This window comes from Brassica napus, chromosome C4 (genome assembly GCF_020379485.1).
Source record: "Brassica napus cultivar Da-Ae chromosome C4, Da-Ae, whole genome shotgun sequence".
Classification (NCBI taxonomy): domain Eukaryota; kingdom Viridiplantae; phylum Streptophyta; class Magnoliopsida; order Brassicales; family Brassicaceae; genus Brassica; species Brassica napus.
Window position 1 is genome coordinate 61,722,221 of NC_063447.1, and position 22,707 is coordinate 61,744,927.

The 22,707-nt window shown below is 34.4% G+C and overlaps 4 protein-coding genes across 7 annotated transcripts; all 4 read left to right on the top strand.

Annotated features, from left to right (window-relative positions):
* The first annotated feature begins 6,561 nt into the window (after positions 1 to 6,561).
* LOC106437124 (beta-glucosidase 27-like) lies at positions 6,562 to 10,243 on the top strand. 2 transcript variants are annotated; one of them, XM_048755281.1, is made up of 15 exons: positions 6,562 to 6,610; positions 6,747 to 6,838; positions 6,978 to 7,068; positions 7,466 to 7,535; positions 7,637 to 7,692; positions 7,784 to 7,859; positions 7,973 to 8,050; positions 8,145 to 8,232; positions 8,307 to 8,562; positions 8,726 to 8,841; positions 8,911 to 9,128; positions 9,337 to 9,371; positions 9,460 to 9,562; positions 9,654 to 9,762; positions 9,860 to 10,243. In XM_048755281.1, the coding sequence occupies exons 2-15, from the start codon at positions 6,831 to 6,833 to the stop codon at positions 10,086 to 10,088; spliced, it is 1,533 nt and encodes a 510-aa protein (XP_048611238.1). In that variant the 5' UTR covers positions 6,562 to 6,610; positions 6,747 to 6,830; the 3' UTR covers positions 10,089 to 10,243. The 2 variants fall into 2 exon arrangements, with proteins under 2 accessions (XP_048611238.1, XP_048611239.1); XM_048755282.1 differs by having other exon boundaries at positions 6,599 to 6,644.
* An 803-nt stretch (positions 10,244 to 11,046) lies between these two features.
* LOC111214013 (protein BCCIP homolog) lies at positions 11,047 to 13,397 on the top strand. Of its 3 annotated transcripts, none has more exons than XM_048755286.1 (7): positions 11,047 to 11,165; positions 11,294 to 11,450; positions 11,534 to 11,610; positions 12,202 to 12,702; positions 12,772 to 12,864; positions 12,942 to 12,998; positions 13,088 to 13,397. In XM_048755286.1, the coding sequence occupies exons 2-7, from the start codon at positions 11,294 to 11,296 to the stop codon at positions 13,178 to 13,180; spliced, it is 978 nt and encodes a 325-aa protein (XP_048611243.1). In that variant the 5' UTR covers positions 11,047 to 11,165; the 3' UTR covers positions 13,181 to 13,397. The 3 variants fall into 3 exon arrangements, with proteins under 3 accessions (XP_048611243.1, XP_048611242.1, XP_048611244.1); XM_048755285.1 differs by having other exon boundaries at positions 11,053 to 11,218; XM_048755287.1 differs by lacking the exon at positions 11,047 to 11,165 and having other exon boundaries at positions 11,278 to 11,450.
* Positions 13,398 to 13,769: 372 nt separating this feature from the next.
* LOC106437122 (protoheme IX farnesyltransferase, mitochondrial) lies at positions 13,770 to 16,160 on the top strand. Its single transcript, XM_048755283.1, has 7 exons — positions 13,770 to 14,284; positions 14,387 to 14,519; positions 14,682 to 14,819; positions 14,908 to 15,041; positions 15,137 to 15,262; positions 15,392 to 15,495; positions 15,578 to 16,160. Exons 1-7 carry the CDS (start codon positions 13,995 to 13,997, stop codon positions 15,916 to 15,918), a joined length of 1,266 nt encoding a protein of 421 aa, XP_048611240.1. The 5' UTR covers positions 13,770 to 13,994; the 3' UTR covers positions 15,919 to 16,160.
* Positions 16,161 to 16,720: 560 nt separating this feature from the next.
* On the top strand, positions 16,721 to 20,011 carry LOC106437126 (ribose-phosphate pyrophosphokinase 5, chloroplastic-like). Its single transcript, XM_013878049.2, has 9 exons — positions 16,721 to 17,749; positions 17,824 to 17,997; positions 18,369 to 18,617; positions 18,754 to 18,897; positions 18,975 to 19,142; positions 19,215 to 19,284; positions 19,370 to 19,451; positions 19,540 to 19,699; positions 19,791 to 20,011. Exons 1-9 carry the CDS (start codon positions 17,642 to 17,644, stop codon positions 19,827 to 19,829), a joined length of 1,194 nt encoding a protein of 397 aa, XP_013733503.1. The 5' UTR covers positions 16,721 to 17,641; the 3' UTR covers positions 19,830 to 20,011.
* Positions 20,012 to 22,707: the final 2,696 nt, after the last annotated feature.

A 22,707-nucleotide genomic window follows, 5' to 3' on the forward strand; every position in this document is an offset into this window, starting at 1 on the left:
TGCTCCTGCTCCTCTCGCTCCCGCTGCTGTATCCGCTCCTGCTCCTCCGGGTCCTCTGGGAGTGATGAGTGTTGCGGAGTTGGTTCAACAGCCCGGTCGTGACCATCTTCCCTATCTCACTCCATATCCACATGGACGGGGTCAAACATGGTAATTAAACATTTTTTTTTCTTTAAATTTGGATTCATTATTAACCGTTTGTTCTTTTAATAAGGTTCAACCGATCCGGGAACGGGATCAGCGCATGGATCAACCGTATGATGTACTCGGCCCTCGACAGTGGACATCCGACTTTCACTCACTTCCCAACCGACAAGCAGGTTCTGTGGTTTCGTCAGTTTGCGGTAAGTATTCTAATTTTTTACTTATATTTTTAATCTTTAATATAAATTTTCTACTAATTGTGTTTTTTTTTCAGCAAGAGTTCAACTGGAATTCCGATGAGACGCTCTTTATCTATCACCACTTCGTCCATAAAGTAATGGACAACTATGGGAAGCAGATCCACGAGTGGAAGAAGAAGTGGGAAATCAATAAGGTTCGATTTAATTTATTAACAATTTTTTAATTTATTAAACTATTTTTTAATTTATTAAACTTTTTCTTTTTTTTTAATTAAAAGGTCCCAAAGTCGATGAACGACACGGTCTGGAAGGAGTTGTGTGCGCATTGGGATAAGGAGGAGACGAAAGAAACTTCTTCCACCAACTCCACCAACCGCAGGAGCGACCGTAAAGGGAAGGGCATCTACAAGCATAACTTGGGTGCTCAATCTATTGCCACTCTCGGAGATCGCATGGTAAGTTCAACCGCTTTTTCTTCAATTATTTGAGTTTCAGAATTTAAATTTATTGTGCATTTCTTCTAATTTCTAATGTTTCTTTAATTTTATGTTTTTTTTCAAGGCGGAAGAAAATGATGGCGAGCCGGTTGATGATCTCGCCCTAATGAGGAGGGCGTATACCAACAAGAAGACCGGCCAGATTGATGACGGTCTTGTGAGGGACGTGGTCGACCTGGTCCAAACTCAGGTGGTAGACGAAGTGTCTCAGCTTCAAACCGAGGATGACGCTTCGACGGCTTCGACCAACTTGTCCCGGTTTCGAATCAACGAAATCGTTGAATCCGTAAGTTCTTTTTTTTTTAAAGTTCAATTCATTTATTTCTTGGTTTAAATTTCTAAATTTGGCTTTTTTCTATTCAGTCGGTTCCAAAGAAGAAGGGACGTTTGGTCGGTTTGGGTCGTCGCACCCGGTCGGTTCCTCCTTCTTCTGCACCACCGCCCTTTGTTGATCCAGAAGTACTTACGGCTCAGTTGAAGGACAAAGATGATCGTATATCTTTGTTGGAGACCCAGATGGCGGCTCAACAGGCGGGCTATGAGGCACAGAGGAGGCTGAACCAGCAAATGATGGAGATGATGCAGAGGATGTACCCGAACGAGGTGTTCCCGGACGTGCCAGACCCGTAGTTTTTTTTTTCCCCAATCTCGGAATGTTTTATTTTTATTTGTGAAACTTTGAATATTAATTAATATGATTTCAATTTTACTTTTAATTTCATATTTTCGAATTTAAATTTCAGAAATTTTATTTTTTCAAAAAAATTAATATTTTTTACATTCCGAGGAAATTAATTATATTTTTCACTAGATCGATCGATGCGTTTTTGAACAAAAACGCATCGATCGATCCGTTTTTTTAAAAAAATATAGCGAGGGACATTTCCCTCGGAATTTTCCGAGGGACATTTCCCTCGGAATTTTCCGAGGGACAACTCCCTCGGAAAATTCTGAGGAACTGATCCCTCGGAATATACCGAGGGAACAGTTCCTCGGAATAAACCGAGGAAAAATTCCGTCGGTATACTCCTATCAATCGATGTATATATGTCCAAACACGCATCGATCGATGAACTTCCGAGGAATTATCCCGACGAAGTTCTCCCTCGGTATATTCCGAGGACTTTTTCGACAAACAAGGGATCCTCGGAATTTCCTCGGAAATTTATTTCCTCGGAATTCCGTCGGAAAATTCCGAGGGATTTTCGAGGAAAAAAAAAATTCCGAGGAATTATTTCCGACGACGTGTTTCGTCGGAATTTCGTCGGAATATCGAATTTCGTCGGAATAACGATATTCCGACGAAATTCCGACGATTTTTTCCCTCAGAATCCTTGATGTTTTCTTGTAGTGATTATTTCAGATAAATAAAATTATTTACTAAATCAATGCATTTTGTAATTAATATTAAAATTATAACATGCATATGAATTATAAAATAACACTATTTATGTAACAAAAATTATCAAAATGACCTTTTTGTCAATCATAATGAATAAATATCAGTCATCGAATATCTATATAGAATTTTAAGTATTTAATCAAGTTGGATTACCAAAAGGTGTTACTAAAAAATTTTTTTGCACTCTTTGTGATTAGCAAGCATTAACTAATAATTTCTCAAAAAAGCATTAACTAATAAAGTTATATTACCCTTATATTCAACAGTCATTTTGCTATAGTAAAACTATTATATAGTATCCGTTGGAAATTTTGATCAAAAGCTGGTTCAAAGTCTAGTGAACAAAATGGACCAAAGCTTTAAACTTCCCGATAAACAGATACGTACGAACAAAACTAAACATTAGTTAAATGTGAGTTGGTTCATTTACTACGCTAGCGTGAACAATACTGGAGATAATAAACACAATGAAAAGTCTATCGCTAGACTTAATATTTTGTTTAGTTTGGATCCTAGTTAATTATTAGATTCCGTATATAGTATAAAACAAGAGTCAGAACCTGCACGTCCGTGCGGATATCTATATTTTTTTAATAAAATAATTTTTATTTATGTATACAATATTTTTTTTTGAAAATTTTATATATATTGAAATTTATTTTTCTGAGATTGTACTAATCTTATATTCACCGATTATTTTATTTATTTATTTAAAAATTTAACATCATATTAATAATTTATTTTTAAACATTAGGTTTTATATGAATTATTACAATTTTTTTTAATCTTTTTAAAAGTTTGTATTCTTGAAATATTTTATTTTACTAAATTAAATTAGCTAATTGACTAAATTAAATTAGGTAATATTATATTTTGAAAACATATTTTACATTAGTTTAATTTGGCTTTTGCAATAATTTTTTTTATTCCACACAGAAAATTTTATTGTTTAGATTTATACTATTTTCTGTTAGAAAAATATCATATATGAATGAATTTAGGATATTTTGTTAAATTTCTAGTTAGTAGTCTAACATAGACTTTTTAATGGTAGATAAAATTAGGACTTTAAATTAATAGATTAGATATTAATCTCTTCTCTTTCAAATAAATCTCTAGTATATTGAAAATCCAGCCTTTCGATTCATAATTCAACAGAAATGTAGTTTTTTACAACAAATTTGGAGTTTTTTTTAGTTAATTTTAATAATTTGAATTTTAGATTAATGAAAACTATCCTAGATTTTAATGATGGGTTAAGTAGAGTCTCGTTTGTGGTTTTTCATGTCACATAACAGAATAATCCGTCATATTTTTTTAAAAAAAAATCCGTCGTATTTATATATATAATATAAGCTACCTATTATATATTTTGTTTATAATTTGTTATGCGGGTAAAATATTATTTTAAATCATTTGATACTGCAAATAAAAAATCGTGTTCTTATAATTAAAAAAAAAAAAGAAGACCAAGACTAGTCTAAGAGCTTGATTATTGAGAGGTTTTAAAGGTGGAGTTTTTAGCGGAATATAAGAACCCGTTTCTTAACTTTTAACTAAAAAATCTAAGAACCGGTTCTTAAATAAGAGTTTTAAGAGCTGGTTCTTAACTTTTTTAGTTAAAAGTTAAGAGACGGGTTCTTATATTCCGCTAAGAACTCCACTCTAACAACCCCCAATAATCATGCTCTAAGAGCATGATTAACCCGAAGTTCTTAGAGAGGGGTTTTTAGCGGAAGTTAAGAAACTGTTTCTTAACTTTTAATTAAAAAAGCTAAGAACCGGTTCTTAAAGTCCTTATTTAAGAACCGGTTCTTAATTTTTTTAGTTAAAAGTTAAGAAACAATTTCTTAATTTCCGGTAAGAACCACATTCTAATAACCCCGGGTTAATCATGGTCTAAGGCTATAAGCATGTGGTTTGAAAAAAAAAAACTTCCTTCCACCGAGTACATTATAATAAAGAAGAGGGAAGCCGGTACTTTTTTCTTGGTCAACAAATTGACTAGTTTAAAAAAATCTAATTGCTTAAGTTTTTGTTTAACTTAAACATTCAACTTTGCTTAACTTTTGTATGCAATTCAACCAAACGGTCATTTTAATCTGTGTCACTTCAAATGTTCATTTTAGCAAACGTTTGGTTCAACCAAACAGGCACATTAGTGCAGTATCTCTTTTATATAAAAGTCTAACCCTCCCTCTATTTGCTTATAAAATCCAATTTTGTGACGGCCTCTAGACAAAGTTTATAAAGATTAATTCTATAAGGAATTTCAGCTAAATCGATACCTCAAAATTAAATGTGTAGATGGAGTGGTGGATTCATTGAGAAAAAGAAGTGAGGATTTCTGTTTAGAAAACATAACTAGAATTTAGAAAACTCGATCTATCAACCTTATGAAATAAATATACATGAAGTTTAAACACTAAATGCGTGAATAATCATAGATATGCAAGTTTAAAAGTATGGAGCTGTGGTAAGATCGATAAGTGATTTGAACGTTGAAACTTAGCGTCAAGTAAACTCATAGACATAAAATAACAATTTCATTATAGCTCATGCTGATTATTTTAACGATCAGAAAATTAAATATGTGTAATTACTTTAAGATATAATAAAATTGAAGTTGTGGCCTATGATTACAGGCGGCAAATTAAATTACAGGATGGTTTTTTAAAATATCTAATTTCTCGATTTAATGTAATTATAATCATATATATAATGTTTTTTAGGAAAAATATTTAATAGGAATAGAATCATACACTACGTGTCATGCCCACACATGCGGGCATAAACACTTTGTAATACTTATTAATATATATTTTACTAATTAAAAAATTATATTGATAAATTTTTATTATACTTTTTTAACCAATTATTATTTATGTTTTCATTTGAAAATTTCTTTGTACACTATATTTATTATTAATAAAATCTTAAAAATAACTCAATATTTTCTTTTCAATTATACAAAATTAAGAATTTTACTTCATTAATATTTAGTTATGTGTTTCTATTTTTTTAATTTTTAAATTTTTTATTAAAATATATTTTTCAGATAGCCACAAAGTATATATTAGAGCATGATTAATGAGGGGTTCTTTGGGTTAGGTTCTTAGCGGAATATAAGAAATCGTCTCTTAACTTTTAACTAAAAAGGTTAAGAACCGACTCTTAAATATCTTATTTAAATCATATACTATGTTTTCATCTTAAATAAGATATTTAAGAGCTGATTCTTAGTTTTTTTAGTTAAAAGTTAAGATACAGTTTTTTATATTCTGCTAACAACCTAACCCTAAGAACCCTCCCCCCCCCCCCCATTAATCATGCTCTAAGAATTATCTTTTTATTTTAAAATATATCTTTTAGATTTTGGACAGTTCTTATTATTATTAATTTTAATCATTTATTTTATCAACTAAAAGTTTAAATTCTTTTTTTATTTTTATCTAATTTGTATATTTCATTCATTGATGGTATAAACGATATTCACATTTCTAACTTTTAAAGTAAGATTTCTGTTGCTGATAAGAGTATTGGTAGATATCATGTTCTTAGGAATAGACCACGGATGTGGCAGCCCAGTTGGTTTAAGCGCAGGCGTTGGTGTTGTTGCGCTCCTGGGTTCGATCCACCGTGGGAGGAGTGTCCAGGGCCTTAACCGGTACAGACGCAGGCTGGCTCCGGACCTAGGGAGAAGGAGTAGGGCCGAAGGCCTGAACCCACCACCTGGTTAAACAAAAAAAAAAAAAATGTTCTTAGGAATAGAATCATATATATCATGTTTTCAGGACCATAATCATATATATCATGCTAAAAATAATGTAAATCTTAAAATTATAGATCAAAAACTTATATGGCATATGTATAAATATAACACATACATAATTGAACATGTTACACAAACAAATTACGTGTACACATGTTTAAATCATAGAGGTAACTCTACAAAGTGTAAAACGTGTTTCCATCAATGCGTTTTATTGTTCTCAGAAAAAAAAAATATGCGTTTTACTTGTTTTCTTTTTAACTAAAATTATATGTGTTCAAGTTCAAATACAAAATCCCCTACTGGATTTTACCAAAAAAAAATCCCCTACTGGGGTTATTACATAACGAAGGATAGTAAAAAGGAATTTACAAAAATCAAGAGAGATTGGCCAAGATTGTACAAAAAGGAATTTATTACTCGTAGTACGAACCTTCTGAAACATTAACGTCACAAACAAAGCGTAGTAAACGTTGACGTTGAAATAAAATACAATGCATAATAAACATTTTCATTCTTCTTTCACCTCCATTCTCTGTATAAATATCTGCCCAGATCACATAATTGATTCCACAGACAAAAATCTTCAATATTGGTATGTTTTCTGTTTCAACAATTCTCTGAGCCATGTTCGTAAGCTTAACATGTTATTAGATATAATCTAGTAAATTAGCTAGATATCACAACATATTATATAGGTATAAAATATATGCATGTATGTGTGTGCGCAGATTTAAAGGTCTGGCTTTTGCGAGTTAAGAAGTTCCAACTTTAAGTGAAATCATTCTCTTGAGAGAGGTCTTCCGTTGTAAATAATGACACAGTAAGTGAATTCTTTGAGAAAAAAGCTATATGTATTATATAATGTTTTGTATATATGTGTGTGTGTTTGCGTTTATAATGTATCAGCATGCATCTCTTACAATTTTCTAACTGTTTGTTTTTATACAACTCGTTAACAGAGGAAAGAGGAGTTTTGACAAAAAGAAATCATTCGGACGAGCTGATTTCCCCCAAGGTTTCCTGTTTGGAACTGCTTCATCGGCTTACCAAGTAAGTACACTGTACAGATACGACCATGACAATCAGCTAAATATTTGTAGGACCCTCTCAAATTACATATATACTCCATGCAATAGGTAATAAAATAAATAAACTTGGACAAATAAATAAATTGGGATGTAAAAATACAAAATATTATATTAATTCAATATTTTAATAGGTATATATATATATGCATATATATTTTTGTAAAAAATGTAAATATATATATTTTTAACAAACAAAACCGGTAAATTTATGTAAATATACATTCAAAAATATAAATAAAACTTGAAAAATGATTCCGGGTAAAATGCAATATTTGCATACCTATATAGAAACATATGATCTGAATATGTGCATGGTCCACAATGATCGACTCGACTTCTTTTTTTCTTTTCGCAATTAGTACGAAGGAGCTGTGAAAGAAGGTTCCCGAGGAGAAAGTATGTGGGATACTTTTGCTCGCAAGTATCCAGGTTTTGTATATATCATCCATATCCCTTAAATTGATAAATGATGCGTCAATCTCAATCATTCTATTAAAAACCATCTGAAAAATGTTTTTCTTCTTTTTCAGAAAGAAATTGCCACTCTAACGCGGACGAGACAATCGATTTTTATCATCGTTACAAGGTCGGTATGCATATTCGGTAGCCATCATTTTCATGCACTTAGGTGTTACACTAATGTAATTAAGAAAAACATGACTTATATGCAATGACAGGAGGATATTCAAAGAATGAAGGATATCAACATGGATTCTTTCAGATTCTCCATCTCCTGGGTCCGGATATTACCTCGTAAGCAAAAAAAACTATTTGCTTGTAATCTCTTCATTAATTTCTAATGATAAGTGCAAAACATCATCACATATGTATATCTCTAAAACAATTCTCATATTTTAAATTACAAGATGGCAAACTAAGCAAGGGAGTAAACAAGGAAGGAATTAGATTTTACAATGAGCTCATTGACGAACTACTAGCCAATGGTATATATACGTATATAATCTTTCACTCGTATACCATTAGTCGAATCATAAAATTAGTTAATCCAACTCTTCTGACATCTTGAAACATCAACAGGAATCACACCTCTCGCGACTTTGTTTCATTGGGATACTCCTCAAGCTCTAGAAGAAGAATATGGCGGTTTTCTAAGTGAAAACATTACGTAAGCTAAACTTTTAAACAAAAGTTTTTTTTTTTATGAAATATAATATGTATATGGATGTTTATATTATGCAGAATGGATTTCCGAGATTTTGCTAACATATGCTTTGAGGAATTTGGAGACCGAGTGAAGCTATGGTTGACGATAAACGAACCATGGGTCTATAGCGTAGGTGGCTATGATGCCGGAAGAAAAGCACCAGGACGTGCCTCAAAATACATGAATGATGCAGCCACAGCCGGAAAATCTGGTCATGAGGCTTATATCGTTAGTCACAATCTTCTTCTTTCTCATGCAGAAGCCGTTGAAGCCTTCAGAAATTGCCATAATGTAAGAACCACTAATCTTGATAAACATATGGACCAAACCATTAATCACACGGTCAAAATGTTACTGATCAACATATAGTATACAACAAAGTTAGTACTTTAGCTATATATTAATATATATATATATATAACATTACAATTAACTAATGCGTACTTGTGTTCAGTGTAAAGATGGTAAGATCGGTATGGCGCATTGTCCTTTATGGTACGAGCCATATGATGTAACTTGTGACGAAGATGTAGAAGCAGCCGAGCGAGCTATGGAGTTTATGTTTGGATGGTATGATCGAGTAATTCATAATCATTATCAAAATTCATTGACTTTCTTATAAAGAAAGTGTATATACAGGCACATGAATCCTACAGTGTATGGAGATTATCCTGAAGTGATGAAGAAGATAGTAGGAAAGAGATTGCCGTCTTTTACCGATAGCCAATCAAGAAAGTTAAAAGGATCTTTTGACTTTATTGGAATAAACTATTACAGCTCTGTTTACGCTAAAAACGTTGATGAAGTGGATCCCGACAAGCCGTTCTGGAGATCAGACCAACATGTTGAATGGAAAAGTATGTAGTCAATTTAAGAAAATTAGCAAAGTTAATTTCGATCAGTACTAAAAAATATTCTAATTACCCTCAGCAGTTAGCACTAATCTCTTATAAAATGTGATTATTATAATCTAACGAATTTTTGAACATTCATTGTGATATTTTCAGTATCATTTAGGTTTTTGTTCTTTTTTACTCACAAGGTTTTTTTCTATGTTGTTTGTAGAACAAAATAAGGCGGGCAAGGCCATCGGTGCACAGGTTAGTTTATATTATAATGACTTTGCACTTTTAATACATGCTCATTAATTTATATTTACCATTATTAATTTTGTTTTTACGATTTTAGGGTGGGGTAGAATGGAACTTGATGTATCCACAAGGACTACGAAAAGTTTTGAATTACGCCAAGAATAAATACGGAAACCCTAAATTTATAATCACCGAAAACGGTAACAATTTATAACTCGACTAATATGCTTCAACTTGTTCCCCGATTAATATACTTTTTCATAACTATTACTGCTAAATTTATTTGACCAGGACATTGTGATGCATACGAAGAGAAGAAGCCAAAACTGTACGAGTTGATGGATATGAAGAGGACTGATTATCACAAGAAACATATTAGCAACGTTCACCAAGCCATATAGTAAGCTCAATTCTTATTTTTCACAAAAGAAAAGGTTTCTTGATTGAAGGGATATTTTGATACGGATCTAGACTGAATGATATGAAATGTTTTGTAGCGAGGATGGAGTCCAAGTGGATGGATATTTTGCATGGTCATTGTTGGATAACTGCGAATGGAACTGTGGATATGAAATACGGTATGGATTGTTCTACGTAGATTACGAGAATGGGCTTGAGCGTTATCCAAAAATGTCAGCTATGTGGTTCAAGGAGTTCCTGAAGGAAAAAGATGATGATAAGATCAAGAAACCACAAGTGAAAAGGGTTAAGATATCAGAGTTTTGAAGTTTTAACAAGTGTAATGTAATAAGGTTGATATTGCCATTTTCTTACTACATATAAGTTTTCTTTTAGTTTTGTACCACAGGAGAAGAGTTTTTCTCCTGTCCAAAAATATAAATTCTAAAAATTCAAAATAAAATAAAATTTCAGAAATTTTCCAAAATTCTATCCATACATAAAGAGCTAGGCCTCGTACTTATTATCCGAGATCCGGATTTGATCTGGGATCCGCTCCGAAAATAGGATATCTGGAGTGTCCGGATCCGAATCCGGATAGTAAAATCTTGGATCCCTCCAAACGGAATCTAAATCCGGATATCTTAGTTTTTAGGTCCGGATATCCGGATTCGGATCAATATTTTTAAAACACATTAAATTTTTAAATTTCATTAATATTTATATTTGATATATTAATATTTATACATGAATTAATCTTATAATATTATATTTTAGTTTTTACAATATTATAGACATATATAAATATATTTATAAATATTTAATTTATGTATTATATTAAAAAAATTAGTATTTTTTTAAAAAAGTATTATTTTAATTATTTTTACGGATCTGGATCCGGATATCCGCGGATAATAGAATATCGGGACGGATATCAGAAATTCGGATATCCGGAAACCACGAATCCGGATCCGGATATTAAATTCACGGATCCGACGGATCCGGATCCGGGTATCCTGAATTTTCCGGATATCCGGATCCGTCCTAGGCCTAATAAGAGCATCTATATCCATATTATCTAATCCAAAGTTCTCAAAAAAATATTTAGAAAATATAATTAAAGTAATTGTGTAGATTTATAATAGTTTCTCAAAATACGTAACAATACTTGATCTAAGACATGGAGATAATACAATAACCAATGAAGAAAAAACAATTGGGCTCTTACGAATGAATGTCTTAACGGGCCTTTTTATGCAGCCTAGGGTTTCCTTTTGAGTAAAACGACGTCGTTAGTTTCTTCACACCCTTTGCTCATAGAGACATCGAAGTCGAACAAGGTTTTGGGGTTTTTCAGAAACAAAGACAAAGAGCTTCTAGGTCGTGTTCGTGTTTGATCAGAAGGTTCTCTCTCTGTTTCTCTCGTTTCCTTGAACTCAATTAATCGAGCAGGACAGGTTCTTATATGTGTCTATGTTTCACATGTCTTAATTGAATTGGTCTGAAATTTTCTTAGCTGTGAATTTGAACAGATGCCTCGGAGACCATCAGGAGGAAGAAGGTTCATAAAGCACCAACCTTTATCATTTTCACCGTTTATGCGGTCACTTGCTCTAGCTTCAAGGCGTAAACTGCATCATCACCACCAACAAGAAGACTCTCAACGTTCTGGAGAGCTGATGTCTTTTGGTTAGTAGTAGTAGTAGTAATATTGAAACTGAGAAGTTTCATTTCAGAAGCATTGTAATGACGAATCTTTCTTGTTTTGTTAGATCAAAAGCTCCCAACTTTGTCTAAAAAGGAGCAAAAAGAACAGCTTTCAGACTCCTCTGATGAAGAAGACTCTCAGGTAATAAGATTTATTCAGACTCCTCTCTTTTGATCCTTGACTCTAAGCTTAAGCCTAGTTAGAGCCTAGAATGATTAATTGGACGGGTTATTTAGTTAGTAGGCCTAGGCGTTTAGCAACTATAACAATATGGTAAATTATAATCTCTACGTTTCAATAAGATTTTTTACATAAATTAAGAAAACATATGAAATTTTGATTATACCGATACATTATTTTTTTGTAACTAATTATTCACCATAATTTTTAACCAATAAAATTTCAATAAACACAATTATGTTTTTTGAAGTTTACAATTTACCATTAATTAATAGATTGAAAATGTAAACAATTTTTTTTTTAAGAACATGGATCTTTTCGGAACTGAGTGAGTATAATATAATAGGTTAAATATTATGATTTACAAATAGTAATATTCATATTGTTCTATTTTCATAAGACTTTTATATACAGTATATTAATTTTTGTAATTTATAAATAATAAAGAATTTATTATTACAGCTATTTTTAGAACATTGGTTTTGATATTTGTAGATGGAATCATGGAAACCCCCTTTGTTTATCATTTTTATTTTTTTGATATTTTTGAAGGGAGATGTCCAAGCAGACTTTGAGTTCTTTGATCCCAAGCCAACAGACTTCAACGGAGTCAAGATCCTCCTCAAAAACTATCTAGATGACAAGGAGTGGGATTTGAGCAGCTTTGTTGATCTGGTACTGGAGCAGACAACAGTAGGAACCGTTGTGAAAGTAGCAGATGATGAGGACGAGTCCGTGTTCGCTGTTGTCTCTGCTCTTAACTTGGCGAGATACAAGGAGCACAAGTGCTTTAGAGAGTTAAAAGAGTTTCTTCTTCAAGTCTGTTCGGAGAAGAGTGTAGCTAAAGATCTTGAAGCGATGTTGGAGAAGAAGGCACAGGGTGTTGGTGTCTTGGTGTCTCAGAGAGTGATGAACCTTCCTCCGCAGCTTCTTCCTCCGCTGTACGATGGGTTGTTTGATGAAGTCTCGTGGGCTACGGAAGACGAGCCTACGGAGGAGCTTCGTGGCTCGTTCCGGTTTAAGTGGTATCTGCTTGTCACCAAGATTTACAAGGTGAGTTTTGTGTTTTAACTGTAAGGAGTTGTTTTTTGAATCTCTATTGATGTGATGTTTGATGTATAGCTGAAGAATCCTAAGCAGAGGAAGCCTCGTCGTGGTGAAGAAGAGGAGGAGGAAACGGTCTTCCTTAAGCCAGAAGATGAACTCTTTCTCCAGGTAACTTCTTCTCTCTCTCACAGAGTCACTTCTTGTGTTTCCATGAACATTTTGTTAAAACATTTGCATTTTTGCAGCTGAGTTCTTGGTCTTTCACATACCCTATGCGCTCACAGCTTGTGACTTCTCATGAAGTAAGTTTCTCTCTTCAGACTTTACACATGGTTTTTTTTTTTTTTTTTCAATCCGTAATCATTTGGTTTTGATGGTTATATTGTTACAGATGAAGAATTATCAGCTGATGGGACTAGTGATGGCTGTGGAAGCAAAAAGGATTCCTGAGTTCAGACAGATGTTGAATTCTCTCATTGATTGAATGAACAATGAATGAACTTTTTTACTTTGGTCGTTTGTTTATTGGTTACTGCCAGTTTTGATAAGATCGTTGCGGTGGTTTTCCAGCATAGTTCTATTGTTTTGTTGTTTTACACATCAACCTTCTTCTCTACATGTCACCTGGAAATCTAGCTCTGTGTGTCTGAATCAATGTCCTGTGAAACTCTCTATTAATGTTTTTTAGCATTTCAAATTCATTTCTATAATTTTTAATATAAAAATAGATGAATTAGTTTTAATATATGTTTTCAAAGTTTTCTATAACAGAAAACAGTACTTTTATATTTAATTAGTGTTTTATATTAAAAAAAATAGGATTATCTAATTTCAGAGTGAAATCAAGTCTACATTGATTTTTGGTTTTTAAAGAAAATTATATAGATGGATTGGAGATTCTTTTCTGAAAAAAAAAAAGAAGGCTATGTGAGTTTATTCTCACTTTTTGTGGGTTATTCTTACTTTTTGTGGGTATACTGAAAGCTGAGTCAAAGCCCATCCATAACTGGGCCAAAGCCCAACCATAACTGGGCCAAAGCCCAACCATTGATACTTTAGTTTATTTACAGAACAAAGCCCTCCGATTCTGTGATAATACTCGACGAGTAGTCCCTAAACAATACTAAATATTACAATTAGCGCCAGACACTTTTTCATTTCTCTGTAGAAGAGTCTCCGTGACTCGAAATATCTGAAAGCAAATCAATCAGTTTTGCTCGTATGAGATGAACACGTATCCGTCGCCGCTCTCTCTCAACGCCTAGTGATTCGGGCTACCGAAACCTCTGCCCATAACGATGTGGCGAAGATCCGCCGTGTCTCGCTTCTCCTCGAGGATCTCTCTGTCTTCCTCTTCTTCTTCTAGACTGATCCCTTGGTCCCGCGAACTATGCGCCGTCAACACCTTCCCCCAGCCTCCGCCCTCATCGGAACCAACTGCTAATCTAGCGATCTCCGGCGCCGGATCCGATCCCAGTCGAGTCCTCACCTCGGGCGCCGCCGCCGCCACGTCGAGAATCGCGGCTGCGGCGGGATTAGGTCACCACTACGCTCGCTGCTACTGGGAGCTCTCTAAAGCTCGGCTCAGGTATAATAAAGTTTGAAACTTGAATTCAATTTATTCAAATTCTCTTTTTTTTTTTTTTTTTTTTTTTTTTTTAAATGGTATCTTTTGTTTGATCCGTTGCAGCATGCTCGTGGTTGCGACATCTGGCACTGGCTACATTCTCGGCACGGGGAACGCTGCGGTTGACTTAGCGGGGCTTTGTTACACGTGTGCTGGCACCATGATGATCGCTGCTTCTGCTAACTCCTTGAATCAGGTTTTGTGCTTGTGATTGATAAAATCTACAAACTCTAGAATCAGGAGGTTTGTTACGATAAAAATGTCACTTTCAAGATTTAAAATGCGATTTAAAAATGTTTAGTGTTTAAAGTGCTAGAATTTGAATCTAATTTACGTGTGTGTGTTTTTTTTTCTTCAGATTTTTGAGATTAGTAATGATGCTAAGATGAAGAGGACGATGAGAAGGCCGTTGCCTTCAGGGCGTATGAGTGTTCCACATGCTGTTGCGTGGGCTACTATAGCTGGTGCGTCTGGTGCTTGTTTGTTGGCTACCAAGGTGAATCCTTTTTTTTCTTGTTCCGTGTGATTATTGTAATGAGATGTTAGGAGTCTTATCTTTTGCTTTTACGACAAGGCTATTGCAGACTAATATGATGGCGGCTGGACTTGCGTCTGCTAATCTTGTGCTTTACGCGTTTGTTTACACTCCGTTGAAGCAGCTTCACCCTGTGAATACTTGGGTTGGTGCTGTTGTTGGTGCCATCCCACCTTTACTTGGGTATAACTTTTCCTCTTCGTTTCACTTTGTTCATGTTTGCTTTTTTTTGTTGCAAATTTACTTATGTTTTTGTCTGTTTTTGTGGGTTTGTTCAGGTGGGCTGCAGCTTCTGGCGAGATCTCATACAATTCGATGATTCTTCCAGCTGCTCTTTATTTTTGGCAGATTCCTCATTTTATGGCCCTTGCACATCTCTGCCGCGATGATTATGCAGCTGGAGGGTGAGATAATAGGAACCATATGGGTTTTATACTGGATAGAATGTATCCTTTACATATAGTGTTGTTCTTGAAAGTGGTCAGTTCAGCTGCATGATCTCAGTTTTGATATTGTGCCCCTGGTTGTTTCAGTTACAAGATGCTGTCGCTGTTTGATCCATCAGGGAAGAGAATAGCAGCAGTGGCTCTTAGGAACTGCTTTTACATGGTCCCTCTCGGTTTCATTGCCTATGACTGTGAGTCTTCTCTTCCTTGTGAATTCATTTTTAATGATTGACTGCTTTGTCTAATCTGTTCCTTCCATTTTTGTGAACACAGGGGGTTTGACGTCGAGCTGGTTTTGTCTCGAATCAACGCTTCTCACAATGGCAATTGCTGCTACAGCGTTTTCATTCTACAGACACGGAACCATGGAGAAAGCAAGGAAGATGTTCCACGCCAGTCTTCTCTTCCTTCCTGTTTTCATGTCTGGTCTGCTTATACACCGCGTCTATGATGAGGACAAGCAACCACTTCTAGAAGCAGCCGGTTTACCGAACTCTGCATCAAGTGAAGTAAAAACTCAAAGAAGAAAGAAACGTCCTGCTCAGCCTCCTGTGGCTTATGCTTCTGCCGCACCATTTCCGTTCCTCCCAGCTCCTTCCTTCTATTCTCCATAAAGCAAGTTCTTGAATTATTGAGAGGACACACATCACAAAGTGAAGAATATTGTGAAATTGTTTTTTTTTTTTCGAGTTTTCATCTTTGATAATAAGCAAGTGGAGAGAATACATACGACAGGTTTATGAATTTTTGGCTCCACAATATATATTTTATTCTGATTAGTTGAAATGTTTCAATGTACATTGACATCAAAGGCTTCAAATGCTTTAATCGAGTTTATTATGTGTTTGATCAAACATTTGGTATCTTGTTTGTGGTACATTCTTGATAGGTGGTCCCTGTTGCTACTGCTCTTGTCCTCTTTATCTGTCTAAATCTATGATTAAATGATGAGGTTAAGCAGTGGCTACATTTCTATTTCCACGGAGGCAGCTTTGTCTATGTTCCAGACGGTTCAACCGAATCCATGTCATGATACTGAGTATTGGGCCTGAGTGTGGGCCTGCAGAGCTCTTTATTTCTAGCTGTGGAAGAACATTCATCAGATTAATTTTCAGAACAATTGCTGATACACTCTTCCAAAAATTCTATTCTCGTATACTCTTCTCTTTTAATTCTTTTCTTAATCGTTTATTTTTAATTCGAAAAATAAGTAGAAGTCCAATTCACCTTTAATGAATTCACATATTTACGGAATATATCATTTAACCTAATTTAACTTCATTCTCCTCAATTATAGATTCACGTTTCTTTTTCTCATTCTCTTTTACCTTCTTCAATTTTATTTTCTCTCTCTAGTTTTTTTTTTTTTTTCTTTTTTCTCCTCCTTCTCTTTATTCTTCTCCTCCTCCGCTTATTTCTCTTCTTCTTTTTTTTTCCTCTCTTTCTGCTTCTTCTCCGTGCTCCTCTTCTGTTTTCTCTTCATCTTCCTTCTCTGCCGCTTTTTCCTCCTCCTTCATCTCCGCTTCTTCCTCCTTCTCTTCCTCTACCTCATCTTCCTTCTTCTCTACATATTCCTCCATCTATTCTTTTTGTCATCTTCGATCTACTTTTTTGTATTTTCGATTTTTAAGATCAGAAAAACAGATATCAAAATAGAACACGAAAGTAAAACTACAAACCCAGAAAAACAGTTTTACCAAGTTATACTATCGTGTAACTTGGTAAAACCTAGTTATACCATCTTCGAGGTATAACTGGTAAAACTATGACATAGTTATACCAAGTTCGTACTTCGGCAATGGTGTAACTTAGTTCAAACTTGTACCAAGTTTTTAGTTTTACTAAAATTCAAATTTTAAATTTGATACCCAAAATTCAAAATTTAAATTTTCAACTGAGGAGGAAAAACGTATGGGCAAAATTGAAAATCTTTTATTTCATTAAGAGTAGAGAGTATGTTAGAATTCGTAAGAGTATGCCAGAATAAATTTTGCCTCGTATGTGAGATTATGACTCTTTTCATCAAGCTAGAAACAGTTGATTATGGAAATGTTTTTGTTTTAATCAATCACATACTCTTCTCTAGTCTTTGTATAAACTATATATATCAGATTCAATATCTCAGAGTGTTTGGTTAAAGATTTAACGCTACGGTTAGTTTTTTTTTAGCCGTTACCGGTTAGTTATTCAGTTACCGGTTAGTTAAAAAAAAGCAATACAAAGGGTCAATTTTTCGTATCTCGCGGGTATAAAAAAGAGACTGTTCTTTACTGTTGACCAGCTTCTTCTTTTAAAAAAAAAAAAACCCTAAAAAAAATCTATCAATCGAATCACAAAATGGCGTTTCTTCTTCACGCTCAGCCTTCACATAGTTTACCGGCGGCGGATCTCCGGCGACCTTCTCCTCTGATTCATCGCGGTCCTGCTTCCGTTCGATTTCCTCTCGTAAGTCTCTCTCTCACTCTCTCTCTCTCTCTACAGTCTTTGCGCTCGCATCTGATGAGAATCTTGTTCCGCAGAGGTGTAAGGCGGTGGATTCGTACGGCGGGAACTCCGACGATCTGTATCTGCTTACAGGCGACACCGCTCCCGCGAGTGCTCTTCTCTCGAGGACGCGGTTGGAGGATGCGATTAAGAATAACACCACGCGGCTCCGTATCTTCTCCGGCACTGCTAATCCTTCCTTGGCTCAGGTTCCTTTGCTTGATCTGAGCTTGAATCGCTAGACTTCTTCAGATTCAACTTGAATTGCTGTGATTAGGTAGAAACTGATTTCTACGAGGATAGTTGTTTGCGGCTTGGAGATTTATTCAATTGTGATTAGGAAGAAACTGATTATCTTGTAACTTCATGGATCTTGGTGATTGCTCATTGGGGGGTGTTTGTGTACAGGAGATCTTAATCTTGCAAGAGTTAGCAGATTCATTTTGAGTTTCGACTAGGAAGAAACTGGTTTCTACTTTGGATAGTTGCTTGAAGCTGGAGATTTGTTCAAATTGCTTATTAAAATGATTAGGAAGAAGCTGATTATATTGTAACTACATGGATCTTGGCGATTGTGCAGGAGATTTCATGCTATTTGGGACTGGAGCTGGGGAAAATCAAGATTAAGCGGTTTGCTGATGGAGAGATCTATGTTCAGCTGCAAGAGAGTGTTAGGGGATGCGATGTGTTCCTTGTGCAGCCTACATGCCCACCTGCTAATGAAAACCTTATGGAACTGCTCGTTATGATTGACGCCTGTCGTAGAGCATCTGCCAAGACCATCACTGCTGTGATTCCTTACTTTGGCTATGCTCGAGCTGATAGAAAGGCAAGTCCTTTGTGCTTGTACTATTAGAATCTGCCTTGGAATCGATCTTCTTCCAACATTGGTACTGTCTATTAGTTTCTAGTTATTGGCGAAGATAGTTTTTCATATGACCTTTCCGTTCTACAAACTCTTGCAGACTCAGGGACGTGAATCTATTGCTGCCAAGCTTGTCGCTAATCTGATAACAGAGTCTGGTGCAGACCGTGTTCTTGCCTGTGACCTTCACTCTGGACAGTCTATGGGCTACTTTGATATTCCTGTTGACCATGTTTATGGCCAGGTAAAGCAGGTTCTTCCCTTAAAGCATTGATTACTTTCGTGAAAATGGATTTTCTTATGGTTAATATTTATGAACAGCCTGTGATACTTGATTACCTGGCAAGCAAAGGCATATCCTCTGATGACTTGGTGGTTGTTTCGCCTGATGTTGGTGGAGTTGCAAGGGCTCGCGCTTTTGCCAAGAAGCTATCCGATGCTCCTTTAGCAATAGTTGATAAAAGACGTCATGGGCACAATGTTGCAGAGGTAAAAGAAACAATTGACAAATACATTTTAGCCGAGGCTTGGCTGTGACATCTGACAATCCGTTTCATGTAGGTGATGAACTTAATCGGGGATGTTAAAGGGAAAGTAGCTATAATGGTGGATGACATGATTGACACAGCGGGTGAGTTATGCAAGTCTCTAACTGCGTATATATCTCAAAAAATTCTCCATTATGCTTAGACACTTGTGTTGTTGTAACAAATTAGGAACCATAAGCAAAGGTGCAGCTCTGTTACACCAAGAAGGAGCAAGAGAAGTCTACGCATGTACCACTCATGCCGTTTTTAGGTAAGCCCATGTGAAAATATTTTTCAAGTTGTTGGAAGTATAAAGAGACAGAGAAGTTTATATAGTGATGCTTGGTATATGGAAACAGCCCTCCTGCAATCAGTAGACTATCGAGCGGTCTGTTTCAAGAGGTGATCATAACCAACACGATTCCACTGTCGGAGCAAAACTACTTTCCTCAGCTTACAGTTCTCTCAGTAGCAAACCTTCTTGCGGAGACCATATGGCGTGTTCATGATGATTGCTCTGTAAGTAAAACAAAGAAAACACATTGAGATTCAAAATGAGATTTCTAAGGGAGACATCGAGTCCTAAACTATAATTATTTGGATGTATCAGGGAGACATTGAGCCATTTTCGACATTGGGGATTGATTGATTGACTGATGCAACAATGTTCAAGACTCGTGTGTGAATGGGTTTCTGATAATGTACAACTTCCTTTTTTTGCGCTTGTAAATGTCAGACATGTAGAGGAACCAACTTGTAAGATCACATTTTCTATTTTCCTTGCCTTTTCTCACTTTTAAATCCAGTGATATGGATCTACATTTTCTCTAACTCAGTCATCAATTAAGACCCTGTTCGGGAACGCGCTATGCGTTAGTCGGACGGTTGGGTTGGGCCTAGCGTGTAAAGAGAAAATCGGAGATTAATCGGAAATTATGCGGGGCGGAATTTTTATATTGTTTACTATGTTATAAAACATGTTAATCATTAATTGTGTATAACATTAATACATTTTTATGTTTAAGATTGTATAAAACACACAAATAGAATATATAAACTTAATATAGAGTAATTTTCATCAAAATTATGAATATAAATGATATTTATAAAATTTTAGATCAAATAAATAAATTAAAATATTATTAAACCGATTTGGAATAAATCGGAGCGGAAGAGTAACGCGTAGCATCCAGGCGGCCGTCTAGGCGGCTAGGCGGCCGATTTTTATAACTTTAAGAGTAACACTTGCCCATATGAGAGCCGCGAGTGCGTTTTGCTATCTCTACACTTGTGTTACATGAATATATTGAATGAGGTATACAAACTAGTTCACTATCATCCTACTTAAGCAGAAAATCAAGATATCAAACTCTACGCCTAACCAAAGTTCCAACCAAGACTCCAAAAAACTATCACGTGTTCAAGATAATCATGATAATAATTTTTTTTTGAATATATTCAAGTCTTTTTTTTGTGTCAAATTTTAGATATCTACCTACAAACTCCAAAAAATCGAAAACGTCATCATCCAATTGAGTGGAAAGGAAGAAGACAACCAAGTTGATTTAGTACAAAATATTTTTTTTTCTAAGAGCATCTCCAAAAACACTCTCTATTTTAGAGTTTTGTAAACTCTATATTTGAAGTTTCAAAGTGTTATTCTCCGGAAAAAAACTTCAAATTTAGCTTCAAAATTATTTGTAATTTACACTATGATCTTTATATTTGTCATAATTAATATAAATCCATCAAACTTTTATAAATAACTAGCACACATATAAAAATGCTATACTAATATTTATTAATTAAATCTTACACTAAAATATAAAATTATAAATAGAAATACATAATTAAATATTAAACTACAATCAAAATACAACATTTTTTCATAAATTGTTTTTTTTTGTAATGCTCTATTTTCGGCTAGAAAAAATTTGATATCGATGAAACTGCCTACAGAGATTGAACTAATTGAACCAAAATGAAAGTACTCTATACAAATCTAAGAAGAAAACAAAACACAACCGAGAACTAAACAAAATAATATTCATCAGTTAAGTTATGTTTGATATCGATGAAACTGCCTACAGAGATTTTCATAAAACCTTTTGTGTCATCAATTTGTGTCATCAACAACTATATATTAATTCCAAAGTTTAAGCACAGAAACAACAACTATGTATTAATTAATATGGCTCATTAATCTGAATCATTTAAGTGTACATTTTCATAATAACAAATGACTTTTCCTTTGCAATTGTTTTTATTTTTCAAAGCAGTATTTTAATAAATAAAAGTTTAAGATACATTTTTACACCCAAAATATAATAATCAAACCTAGTTTTGTCATTAAAAAGACTAGTTTCTCTAGTAATACTAAAAGCATGTTTATTGTAGGTCTCTTAGGTTGAATCTCTTAGCGTAATATAAGATACAGTTTTTTATCTTTTAACTAAAAAAGCTAAGAAACGTCTCTTAAATAAGAGATATAAGAGACGTCTCTTAGCCTTTTTTAGTTAAAAGCTAAAAAACCGTATCTTATATTACGCTAAGAGACCCAACCTAAGAGACATGCAATAAATATGTTCTAATACCGTTTCTTCCTGCTCTGCAGACTACATGTGAAGTCAGCTTTAGCAATGACTAAAGGGTGTGATAAATGGACACTTGAACGGAAATTAGAGTGATAGGTTCTCAATAAAGCTATATATAATTCATAAGTCCAAACTACTAAATTAGAGTAATTGAACGCAAATTGTCAAAGACTTTTAAGAATTATATGCGAAAAGGTAACATGCATCCAAGACTAAAGCATTTATATAATCAGTCTGTATCGCTATATATAGAAAGTTAGAAACTCCCCAATTTATATATGTTACGAAAGTAAAGATTCCCACATTATTAATTAGATTATTGCAACTTTGATCTTATATAAATGTTTAGTGTTCGGTAAACCACTATTTGAAAGATTAAAGCCACCTGTAGTCTGTAGAAGACTTGCCAACTTTATTCGATGGTGGGTTAGATAACGGTAATTGGTAGGTAAGAAAATCGTAAAGTGGCTTAGAAAACAAAATTATCAGAGGTGTTTACCTGTAAATAAAAACATTAATGGGCACTAATTAACACTGTCATTCTCTAACTTTATTGGGTGACCAAGGTTGGTGGATTTTGGGTATCAAATACTAAAATAGATATCGTATTGATATTATGTAAAACTACATTATGCTTATTTTGAAAGCTTATATCATCTTGTACGCGTATACTGTATACTGCTATTATCCAGCGAAACATGTAAATTAATACACTAAAAATTGTTTTTAGATACCCACAACAAATCAAACTAATTTCTTCATAAATGTAGATGCTTCTCCGTTTTTAACAAAAAAAAAAAAGTAGATGCTTCTCCGCGGACCACATAATAACATTATTTGGAGCTCAAATTCCTAATTTCAGGCTGTATACATTCACTTGGCGGTTCTACAGTAAATCCTGGTGTTGTAAAATATGTATATATATTTTTAAGA